Source organism: Cyprinodon variegatus, unplaced genomic scaffold (genome assembly GCF_000732505.1).
Source record: "Cyprinodon variegatus isolate N-32 unplaced genomic scaffold, C_variegatus-1.0 Scaffold195, whole genome shotgun sequence".
In the NCBI taxonomy this organism is placed as follows: domain Eukaryota; kingdom Metazoa; phylum Chordata; class Actinopteri; order Cyprinodontiformes; family Cyprinodontidae; genus Cyprinodon; species Cyprinodon variegatus.
The window spans coordinates 357,152-370,106 of NW_015150648.1; the positions used below are offsets into that span (position 1 = coordinate 357,152).

The window sequence follows — 12,955 nt, forward strand, 5'->3', positions numbered from 1 at the left end:
TATACAGCTGTATATAGCTAGATCTTAGTTTATTTGTTGTTTCAAAGTATTTAAACAGATGCTCTTTATCTACTCTGACTGAGTTTGCAGTACTCTGGAAATGTAGGGGCAAAACTGTTGGTCTTCGCAAGTGTAAAGCCATTAGAAAAAACATGTATCCTCTTCTACCCTTTATATGTTACACAGTGTCAATCTATCACATACAATAGCTAAAAAATACCGTTTGTGTTTGCAACCTAACAAAAATTACAAAAGGTTATAAATACTAATGAAAGGCACTGGTAATATTACATTGCATCTTTTTCAGTAGATGCCTTTTACAGAGTATGTGAATTCAGCCTTTGCCCTTTCTTTGTGAGGTGTTTTATTGGATAGACAAGCTTGTCATCACCTGCACTTCACAATAAATGCACACTCACATAAACTTGACCACGTGTCAATGTTTCATGGCAAGCTTTTATCAACCCAGGCTGAACATTGACCTTATTGAGTGTCTGCAGCTTTTTCCCCCCCCTAGCAACTGTAGTGTTTAAACCTGAGCTTTCCTAATAAACCAAATACGATCTCAGGTCAGAGAGTTAACCTTTGATGCATGAGGCTGGAGTCACATAATGCATGTAGGTAGTTTCTGACAATTTTAGAGAAATGGATGTCGGCATAGGATAAAAAAATGTCAATGTTGGATTAGAAGGCTTTTATTTAAGGGATCTTTGGACCTTTTTGGGGTCAGCAGGATAAGAGATAACAGTAAATAAATCCCAGTTGACATGATTGTCAAATAATCCATTTTGCAAATGCTTTGATATGATGAGCACCAGAGATAAGTTAAAGATTTTGATTGGAAATTGCATTCTGACTTCTCAATCACTACACAGTTGCTATAGAGTCAAATATACCTCCAAACATTGACCTTATTCCTCATCAAGCCCCTTGGCTGTTTGTCACACATTCGTCAGCTAACCTGCCTTTGGCTTTATGCACTGAATTTATAAATCATGTACGTCCCTTTAATGTTAGCGACACACAGCTAAGTGTGTGACTATTTAGGCTTGTGCACTACATGGCATGTATCAAGGCTTTCTCAGCTGAACTCCCTGTACATTTTTCAGTCCCTGCTGACATCTTTGTGTTTGTGATCTGGTGAATCCAGGTCTATCTCCTCAGCTTTAGCCTGGATTAGAGCATGTTTGTTCAAGACCTTGCAGAACAGGCACAGATCTCCACTCCTGTCCATGTTTTAAAGAGATAGATACTTCTTCTTATTATTATTATTCCCCATTTTAGTTCCCATGGAGGAAGTGTTTAGTTTTTTGTAATTACATTAGTTAGAATTCTGACAAATTCCTAAAAGGCATTGAAACATCTAGAATTCGTATTGTGCCTGGTGGCTTTGTAAAGTATGAAAAAAAACATCAATATAAAATAAATACACAATTTATGCAATATCATTAATTTGCAATGAGAGTCATCTGAGCAAGGTTACTAATTTTAACAGTCAAGGTTCTGTTGTTTGATTATTCAGTTTTGTGTTTAGTTTAGTTCATACATCTCCACAGCAGTATTATATTTTCATCTTAACAAATAAATGCTTTCTATTTCAGGCTTTTCTATCCTGTGTTTTATTGAAAAACTTCTAGTTAGATGATTTCCTTTATTTTTGATCTGCCTAATCAAAGGTTTTGTCCAGGTGAAGGTATTTGACTGCCTGATAGAACCATAAAATAAATGCAGACTCTTTGAAAGATAGTAAAACAAAAAAGAAAACGAAAACAGCTGGTTTATTGTGTATCAGTGTCTTTAATAAAAATATTATGGAAAAATCAAATTCAAATTTGTTTTTTTAGTGGTGCCAATGTATAATGAATGTAAAATTACGACGTTTTTATCAAGCAACAGACATACAATGAAATGCACAGAAATACAGTAGAAAGTAAATATAAATGCAGGGTGGTAGAGGGCTTTAAGGAATAAGATCTTGGACACTAGGCCTTTTTTCGAGAAATATGCTTGAAAATAACATGCACAAAATGAATTGAATATATCTCAAGAACTACAGAGTTTATTTTAATTGTTTTGGTATCAAAATAAAGGCAAGACCCCAGAGAATATGTTACAGGTCTAAAAACCATCCTGGGATGAGTGCTGAGGACCCAAACTTGGGTCCTCATCTTATGAAAAGGTTAAAAAAGATAAAGCTTTATGCTCAAAAGTTTGGGTTATGCTTTTGTCCATATCCTTTGGGAATAATACTGGGAAAAGGCTTTACTTCCTTACCCTAATATTTAAAGACTTGAAGCTTTCTAAACATTTCTAAAGGCCTGGAAAAAGATCTGTTTTAATTTGTGTTTTTTTCATTATTTGCATTTTGAAGTTTCAAGTTAGGAAAGGTTGATGGAAACTGCTAAACTTGAAAAGGCTTCCATGATCAACAACTACTCAGATGCCAACGCATTCCTGAAAACTTCTTTTCATTACATGTGAGGTCCATGTTAGTTTGCAACGTCTATAACCTGATTAATACAGCCACGTCTTGCATAAACTTTTGACAATTTTGCTTTGCATAGCCTAATTAAATCAATCCAAACCAGCAGACTGGAAAAGCCTTTCAATTTCTATTTCTTTTTTGTCACATTTTCCGACAAGTTCACTCAAAATTCATATAATTGAATTAAAACATGAGCCTTTAAATGGAACATTGTCATTTGGTCAAACGGTTCAAGGTATTGCCACTAAATACTGCATGTGGGTCTTGAATGTGCTGAATAGCCACCAATAGCTTCTGCTTTGTATGGTGAAGGATATGTGATGCTTTGGTCCTGTTTCTTTCTCCAAAGTATATGTCAGCCATTTAGAGTGCATGTCATCATTAGCTCTTTGGAAAGATTGCTGTAAATTATTGTGCAAAGATCCCTATCCCTGCATAATCCGACCTTGTCAAATCTGTTCTCTCAGTATAATAATAGTGCCGCTGCTTTTGCTCCAAAGACAAGCTGTGTAATTTCCTTTTCTTCAATGTATGTTAAGGTTAGATTATTACATTTTTCTGTAATTTGAGCTGGTTCAAATGCAATTACACCTTAATTCATTTAAACTCTTTATCCAAAAATTGCATTACCAGTGGTGCCAATAACTATGGAAAGAACATTATTAAAGTGCAAGGTACAGTCTATACACACTGAATTGGGCCTGGTTTTAATAATGCTATCGCTATAAAACCAAACGGGTTGAATTGTAGATTTTTAACCACCTTTAAGGCGTTTACTATGAAGCTATTTAAAAAAGATTCAAAGCAAGCAACTGTGTTTATAACTTTTGTTGGACTGCCATGTATAGTAGATCAGACCTGTCTGCACATTAGATTATTACAAGTCTACCGCAAAGGGCGATTTTCTGACTTTTGGGAGGAAGGTATAATAAGTCCTGATTTTTTGAGAGACAAAAAAAAAAAAAAGTGCAGAAAAACAAGAGCAATCATTCATATCTATTCATTTTTTGTGAACTGTCTGGGTTTGGGAGAATTTTCTGGAAGCAATGAATGTTCCCAGGAAATGTCGTGGTCATCTGTATTTTAAAATGGATTTGCACAGATCAGTGGGTTTACCAAATCTATTATCGGAGATTGTAAACCAAATATGTTGAATTTTCTTCCAACTTTTTGCTCTCGCTGTTTACATAACCTGTCATTGAAATAATGGCTGTGCCTCCCGTAATCGTCTGACTGTGCCGAATCCTTCATTCAGAATTTATCCAAATCTCTCTTTATCAACGTTCATTGCAATTGCTCGGCGAGTTCATCCGATAATCCGGTCCATCAGCTATACCTGCTTAATCTTGTCTGGGGTCATGAGAGATAGGAGGATGCTGTATGAGATTTTTACTTGACATTGTGCTCTGACTGACATTTTGTAAATGTCTCCCGTGTATTATAATGCCAACATAAATACATAGAAAACTATACATCCAAATGCTGCTAATTTAGATTTAAACATACAATATAACTTTGAATACTTCAATATATTTTAATATTTATTTTATGTTGAAGTGGACAGAATATGACATTGGAATTAATTGCATACATATTAAAATCTGGAAAAAGCATCCATTTTATCAAGCCCCTTTTACTTGTTTACCCCAAAATAAAACCAGTACCACCAAATAACTTCTAAAGTCACTTTATTAGATTTCACTTAAGAATTCTCATATTTTTTAATCTCAGCATAAATCCTGGTTTTCAAACAAGGCATCAGAGAACATTAGGAAACAAACATCATCATGTAGGCATAAACTGTACAATTTGATTTGCCCTTTTCGGGCCGATTCTCCAGTCGTGCGATAATTCTACGGATCGGGTCGAGGTTCAGCCTCATCATGTATCCTGCGTCATGAAGTATACAGGGGGTAACGAGTGGCGAGCAGCCTCTCACGACCACCTCCTGATCTGGAGTGGTAAGGTGGGGATAAAATAGAACATGTTTGAAATTCATTCGCCCCTCTTAAGGGGTTCTTAGGTAGATCCGGCTGTTGAAGCAAAAGCTACGAGCTGATTTACCAGAACCTTGAGCAAACAAGGGAGTTGTTCTTCCACATTGACGAGTCCGACCAGCACCATCACTCGGTGCTGAGTCCGATGTGTGGTTTTTGGACCTGCAGTGTGAGCAGTTAGATCGCAGCAGAACGTTGGGCCATACAGAACATACATCGTGAGATGTGAACTTTTAAACCCGTCGTACAGTTCTAGTTGTAGCATTAGTACAGTTCGTACACTGCCCTTTATTTGTCTGTATTTTCAGTCTTGAAAAAGTTCATTCATTTGCTCGGCTATGTTACAGCAACAGGTAGGGGAGGGGCGTGTTGCTTACAGAGGGATTCACTTTGACACTTTCTTTGACATCTCAGCTAAAGTTCTTGAAACTGCATCAACTGTCCGATTATTTTTTAAATCCATTATAAAACCATGGTACCTTGATATCTGTAACTGATCAATGTCTAATCAAACAAAAATGTGCATTTTTTCCTTTTGATATGATCCTTCATAACAGAAAGTTTTTTTGATGTTGTCTGTAGAGCATCAGAACTACTTTGGTGTGGATGAGAATCTGGGGCCAGTGGCGGTTAGCGTCCGCAGGGAGAGGCTGGACGACGGAAAGGAGAAAGAAGGAATGCAGTATAACTATCGGATCACCTTCAGAACCAGTCAGGTAAAAATCAACCTTTTTTTCAGCTTATAAAAACTAAACTGCAGCTTGTGGCAGAGGTGGCTGCAGGAATGAAATACATTTTAGTCGCACTTTGCGTTGACTGACAGACGGTAAAATTGAAGAAAATACAAGTATAAAGTTGTGATTTTTCTTGGAGTATTATGACCACAATTTAACTACATTTTCAAAAGACATTTCTCTTTAACATAATACATTTAGGTCAATTAACAGTTTCCCCAAATTGAGGATAAACTCTATAGATCTCTTTATTATTTCATAGTAAGCTTTCAAATAAGCAGTGTAAAGACTAAAACACAGTGTACATTGAAAATCAGATATTGATGAACATTTAGACTACATTTTTATGACAAAATAAAATGTTCAACCAGTTTTTTCACATTCTGAGGTAGAATCACACTGAATTTATCTGTTAGGTCTCTTAGGATTTGACAAAATCACTTATTTCTGATTTGATGGAAAACACCTTAGATGCTGCTTCCATGTGTGAACTTCCGCAAGGTAAAATTTCTGATTCATCCTTTGAGTTACAATATTTAAATTTATGTAATTATCTAATACTCCAACTTAACCTGTTTGACCAGTACAGGTCATGTCTCGTTGAAATGAACGGGTCTTGATGTTAAACTGCTACGAAAAGTCCTGGACCGACATTGGTTGAAAGGAGAGCAGGAAGCCATCACTCCAAAAGCAAATCAAAAAGTACAGTTTGCAAATGCTCACTGATGATCTTTTTATAGTCGTCCTCTGGTCTGATAAAACTGGAGTTGAAGTGCTGTTTTGCTGCAGAAGGGACTGCAGATGTCATGGGGAGTTTTGGCAGGATTCCTGGGTGATGGTTTGAGGGTTTTCCTCTGCCATATAAAATGAAGGCGTGTTGCAGAACTGCTGTGTAGTTTTTAATTCTACCATGAATAGATACAAACGCATAATAATAAAAATTTTAAGAAGTGCTTTTAGTATTGTAAATAAAGTGATCATGTTATAATTGCAGTTTGTCTTTCATCTGTATTGTGATCAAATAAAAGCCTGCATCAAAGCAAGGCCTTGGGCTGATAATAAACTCCAGCCAACCTCTGTTTGAAGGGCAAAATTTAAGCTGGGTGACTGTGTGCCAGAAAAGATCAAGAAAATCAAAAATAAAAAAGAATGTGAAATGAATGAGGAGAGACAGATAAAAGGTAATGAAATGAAGAGAGATCAATCAATATGTAGAATACAATACAGAATTACAGCAAATAAAGAACATTTTTAAAGTGCTGTTGGCCCTCAACCTCCACCCCTCCAAGACCAAAATAGACAAAAGTACTGACAAAGTATATATTTTTTTTTAGGACATTCTCTCCCAGGTTATTTGGGCAATTACTAAAATAAATGCTTAGTCTAATTATATGATGGATCGTAACAAAAATTTATTTTCTACAGTTTATTTAAATATATGTTTGAGCTGTAAAAATGATCTGTTATAAAAGAGCTCATAGGTCTCAGGAAGTGCTATCTTGGCAGGAGTCTGCTAACTAGACACTGCTTACTGATGATTGGGGCTCGCTGAAAAATTAAGGAATGTAGTGACATCCTATGGAACATGCTGCAGAAAGAAACTGGATTTGTTTTACCTGCAACAAAACTAATATATTGTATTCAGAACGTTAAGGTCATTCAGCTCGGGTCAATCGTGCAGCATGAAAAAAATCCACCCTTCTGGAGGGGTCCAACCGTCCTGGTCAGTCATGCAAGCACTGGTGCTGTCAATCAGAGTTTGCTGTGATCATCTTCACTCTCCCGCTCTCTTAAACACACACCCAGGCGTGCACATGCATGCACTCTCTGCGTGATTAATCCAAAAAGTGATATGCACAGCCTGAATGTCCCTGGTGCAACAAGAGCTTTCCTTGATTAATGCTGGTTGGTCTCACTCACTGAATTATTCAAGTGCAACAGATGTGTCAGGCAGGGAAATGTCACCGATATCCTGCACCGTTCTCAGTTTAAATGAAGACGGTCATGATAAAACAATGTATCTGGGTCATGGCAGCCATGAAGGCTGCCTGCAGACAGTGTTTTAACTTCCGAACCACTGCAGCGTCTGTTTGTGTTAATTCCTCTCATTTAGCCCCAATGCCCTCTGTGACTGTCTGCTCTACTGCCTCTCTCACTCTCCCCGTCGCACTAAGTCTGTTAAGTAATCTGCTTTTCAGAAAGCCTCTCTCTCAGATGGCCATTGACTGCTGACACTGATGTCCATAGTCTTTGTAGATGGAAATGGGATTTATGGGTGTAAACGTGTCTTTGATGTTCAAAACAACAACTCAGGCTTATTGACACTGTCATTATCTTTTCTAACCAACACATTATTGGGTTGAAAAGTATAAAATCTCTTAGCATGCATTGCCTGCTTAATTATTTAAAATATGAGTCTTTAATGTGGCTGAGAGGCATCATAATGGAGCAGCCAGGTAGGATAACAGGGCAAATATAAATATAAGTGAAGAGACAACTATAGCATGGAAATGTTGGACTGTGTTTGAAACACTGCAGTTCATCGTACTAAGGTTGATTGTTTATCTTCTCTGCCAGTTGACGACCCTCCGTGGAGCCATCCTAGAGGATGCCATTCCATCCACGGCAAGGCATGGAACGGCGCGCGGCCTGCCTCTGAAGGAAGTTCTGGAATATGTCATCCCAGAGCTTAATATCCAGTGTCTGAGGCTGGCCCTCAACTCTCCCAAAGTCCCAGAACAGCTCCTCAAACTGGATGAGCAAGGGGTGAGTACTTGGATGCCATTTTACAGTCAGGGTCATAAATGCAAACACAGACTCAAAATGGTAACAACACTGAACCAGTCCACAGTAAAAAAGACCAAAATGTTCTGGGAATAGTTTGTGACTTTTGGAAACTATGGACTTTTTCATTTCAGTGGTTATGCTCTAAATATTAGTGCCTTCAAAGTCTAATTTTGACTCAATGTAGAGATATACATTTAGTGATAATCCATCAAAACAAGAGCACAAATATTACACCTCTATAACCTACAATCCTTTTTTAAAATAAGACACTCATAAGAAAATTCACAAAGCTCTACAATTTGCTACACTTCTGCCATTTTAGTATAAACTCTCTTCTGTGTCTTCATGTAATATATACACAGAGGTTTAACGTTGGATGGTGCATCTATACCTCACCCAAAATAGTTTGTATAGAGGGGTTTAAATGAAACTTTTACAATACAAATTCAACATTTTAGATGGTGTTTATTTCTGCAGTTATTAAGGGTTGTGTGGCATTACTAAAACACAAGCATTTTATATATTTCAAGGGTGTCTTTTCCAATATTATTTCCTAATAATAAATACTGTTACTTTACCTCTGGGGTCTTTGTTAAAGCAATCTTTGATAAAGAATATATTTAGCATTCTTCACAAAGCTTCCACACTGAAGAGTGGTGTTACTAGCACCACCAGATAGGGCTTACAAATTGTTATTTATCAGAAAAATTGAAGCACTGTTTGAAATTCCAACCGGCCTCGCACTGGTTTGGGCTAGACAAACTAAAAGGTCCACCGTTACGATCCTTTCCTGATACATCAGTGCATTTTTTGACTTGTCTGGATTTGACCCTAAATGCAGGTAGAGCTTTTAATTTAAATATGGAGAAACTGCATCAACACAGAAAGAGGCAACGTTTTCTGGATAGCTTACCTTAGAATAGGGGCAGAATCTCCCAGCCTAGAATGTATTTTTTCCTCAAATTATTTAAATATTATTCTAAAATGTTAACTACAGCTTGTTTACTCCATGTTGATTTAGGCATGTATGCTTTCATCTAGTAGACACCTTTCTCAAAATGGACTCCACATTCATATTAATAATGCTTTATTAATTGCTGTTTTAATATAATTAGTATATTCAATAAAATCTGACATTTGTTACAGCTATCAGTGATAGAGGTTTGGCATAGGTACCATTGTCTGATAAAGCTGAAAGACTTGCAAAATTAACTTCCTTTTCATTAGCTGACTTTCATCAGAAAAGGCGAATGTGTTGTTTCTTAGGTGGAGGATGGTGTCACCTAGAAGTCTTTCTCTGCAGTCAGAGGTGTCAGGTAGATTCATTGTCTGATCTTAGTGCCTTTCATTTCTCATCTAATGAAACTACAAGATGGCAATGGGAGTGGAAGCATTAGCCATGTTTTATTATCAGGGAATCTGCTACTTATTAGTCTAATTGCATTCATTAGTGCGTGCCCATCATTCTAACTGACAAGGGAAAGGCTCTCATTATAGAAGTGATGACAAAGCCAACCTTTAGATCTTTAGTTGCATGTTTTTTTTGCACATTTTTACAGTGGAAGAATAAAAGCAAATGAAAAGTGGTCAAGTTCAAAGATTAATTCTCTCTAAACTTGTTGATTTACTCTCTATTCTCTGCACATGTTTTATTCTAGAATTCTAACAAGTTTTTTCAGACATCACTATCTAGATATGATCATTTATTTTAATGTAATATATTCAAAATAGGAGAGTGCAAGCTAATTTAGGCCTAAAGCTCTTGAAGCTGACCTTGCTTCTCACATACCTCAACCCTAAAGTCTAAAGAAGTTAAACTTAGTAATATTTTAATTTGCTAGTTTAATCAATTACATCATATTCAGTGCAAATGTATATGATACCATTTCAATCAACTGAACTTGGTCTGCACCTTTAGTTAATTAATGAGAAGATGGTATTGCACAAGAAGAATTCAATAATTGATGTTATCATAAATTTTTTCTGTGTAGTGAAACTAAATGCCTGCAAGAAAAATAACGCTGTTTAATCTGAAATGCCTTTTTATAACGAAAGACATTGCAAATTACCTTAATGCCTTAAAATAAGTACTTAAAAAAAGTAATGGCTTGTTCAGGGTAAGCTAATGCTACGTTCACACCGGACGCAGCTGGCGCAGCAAAATCGCGTCTGCTGCTTCATTTTTGCTGCTTGTACCAGTTAGTTCAACGCGCCCGACGCGCTGCTTCAGCTGCTCAGACGCGCTGCGCCTGCTGCTCAAAACGCATCGTGGGACCTTTTGCTGCGCCTTGACGCGCGTCAATCATTGACTTTGCATGTAAACTCGCTGCTTCTGTCGCACCAGCTGCGTCCCGTGTGAACGCAGCATAACTGTAACATAAATGTAATGTGCAGGTTTCTGCAGCAGGAATCCAGAGATAACAAGAAAGCCTCACAAGTTTATAAACTGGTATGCAGTTCCACTGTTAGGTGTAATTTGACTTTAAATCTGATTTGTTGTACCAGTTGAAGAAAGCACTCTACCACCTCTTAGGGTTGTTGTTGTAAGGCTCTGTTTGTTTCTTTACTATGGAAACTAACCTATTTTATCATTGAACACAATGTTTTCTTTTCTGATATTGCTATGAACTGAACAAACTTGAAAACCATCTATCTTCCTTTTTCAATTAAACATAATATGAGTCACATAGCAACAGATGCAAAGTTATACCCAGTTTCAACACTCGGGAACAAACGATATTCTATTCTTTTATACTATCAAAAATATAATCTGAGCCTTTCTTTTGTAACAATTACAACAATTGTTTTCTCTGTCTTTCTTCAAATAAATATATTCCCATTTTGGTGTTAAATCAGATCATCAAGCATGTGATCTGCTATTGGGTGCTAATAGTTATAATATTATTGTTATGTTTTTTCAATTTTTCTGTAAATGCTCATTCAATCTTTTTCTATATCTTAGGATATTTGCATTCTCTAATGCATTTCTTCAGCTCCTCCAACCACTCCTTAGCCATTTAGCTTCATGGGAGGGTTGATGCATTGTCAGTTATAATCTGGTGTGCAGAGTTTTTGACAGTGCTTTACTACGAGGTATGCGCCAAAGTTCATCTGTAGGATCAGACCACACAGGACAGCCAGTCTTTTCCTCTGTAGCCCAGTTAGATGCTGTCTATCCTTTTCATTACTTTGACCTCTTCTGATCCATACACACCCCTGCAGAACATCTCGCTTTTCTCAGTTACTAAGTGGTAAATTTTCATTTCTAAAGGAGGCAACAGAAATGATAAGTGTGTTTAAGGATACCCAATGGGAAATGCTATTTATTCCATCTTTAAGTTTTAATCAAAGCATAACCTTATCATTATATGTTGCCTCATAAAGAGTGAATGCTTTAAATACATTTAAAAAAGTACGCTGTTAGTAGGAATATATCAGTTCCTCCAAAATCTTCTGTTTTTCCACTCCTTGTCTAGATCAGAAGCTGGTTCCTAAACCCTTTAGAAACCTTTCAGTTTTACGCATAGAGACAACTCCTCTGTTAATGTGCCTAAAAAGTTCACTGATGCCATAGGATGCTGATAAGCTCTTCAGGAAGATTTTAATATTTAGTTATTCAAGATGGAAGAGATGAGCAAGCAATGTAAAACACTGCTTTGGTCGAGGTGATTGCCTTGTGTGTTGAGTTAAAAAATGGTTTAGGAATATCAGCAACCAGGTCATTAGTCTTTTAAATTTTTGTTTTTTTGACAGATGCTCTGTTTCTATAGGTTTTATCATGGAAATGTTTTGTGAAAAAAAGCTTTAGTGTTTACTTCTCAGATTGCATGTTACTTTATAATACATGTAACAGATTAAGAATCTTTATTACCATAGGGTTAGATGTGCAGTGGAGTTGCAAAGGAGGAATAGAGCCTCAGGGCACTCTTTGTTTGTCTAATTTTTACAAGGGTCTAGCCATCCCTGAAGGTTATATCTTTGGCTTGCCTCTGGTGGCAAGGCTTTTTGGAGTTACTGTTCCATGTTTTTTTGCATCATAAGTAGATTGCAGTGAAAGCAGATGTCGCATTAGCGTTGCATGTTGTGCCAGGGCAAAGCTGTATCCCTCAGGTGCCTCATGGCTCTCTCCTGGGACAATGTTGCCCTCATTTTTCCATGCACTCAATAGGCATGCCGTTTTTTGGATTTGTAAGCTTTAAAACCTCCACTAAGATGATTTTGTAGATGGCTTAATATGCTTAAGAAAATTTGAACGATAATAGGATGTGGGAAAGAAATATATTTATTCCTATAATATTGCTATGTTTAAATGTCCTCAACTCACCTCCTCATAAAAAGCTCTTCTGTTATGAAAAACCTATCTACAATTTTCTTTAAGAATAATTCTCTTATTTTTGATATTTTGTCATAATGCATCAATATTGTGAAAAGATTAGTTTTCCTGGGCTTTAAATGCAAACATCAACCAAAAAGAAGTGCAATTGTAAAGTGGAAATAAAATCATATAAACATCAATCATTTAAATTCTGATTGTTGTTTACATTTGCATTAAATTCTATTTATGAAATCCCTCTAAATAAAGGTTCTAAACAAATTCTTACTCTTCTAAAATCTTTTAACATGAAATCTTATGTACATATATATCTCTTATTCCACATCATACTGAAAACAATATTTTCGAGCCAATGACTTATCGGGGGAAAAAAAGCTTGGAGCCTCCTTATGAGTCTGCTTTTGAATATTTTATCCAACTTGGCTAAATACAACAAACCTTTTTTTTTTAAGAAAAGTGGCTGAAATCCTGCTTTAGATATTAGGAATTGAATATCTTTGCTCGTTATTTATTTATTTATTTATTTTTAGCACAACATAATTTGTAAATTGGATGCTTTAGTTGCAAGACTGCCAAATCCTTTTTAAGTTTTGGATGTAAATCTATTTATACAGCCCTT

At 36.4% G+C, this 12,955-nt stretch overlaps 1 protein-coding gene across 5 annotated transcripts in view; it reads left to right on the forward strand.

Annotated features, from left to right (window-relative positions):
• Window positions 1–12,955, forward strand: part of sipa1l2 (signal-induced proliferation-associated 1 like 2) — a 127,598-nt gene that overhangs the window by 50,816 nt on the left and 63,827 nt on the right. For all 5 annotated transcript variants that reach the window (XM_015379581.1, XM_015379583.1, XM_015379585.1 and 2 more), the window contains exons 3-4: window positions 5,065–5,198; window positions 7,794–7,982. In XM_015379581.1, the coding sequence (XP_015235067.1) occupies window positions 5,065–5,198; window positions 7,794–7,982 (323 nt within the window). The remainder of the gene's footprint in view (window positions 1–5,064; window positions 5,199–7,793; window positions 7,983–12,955) is intronic.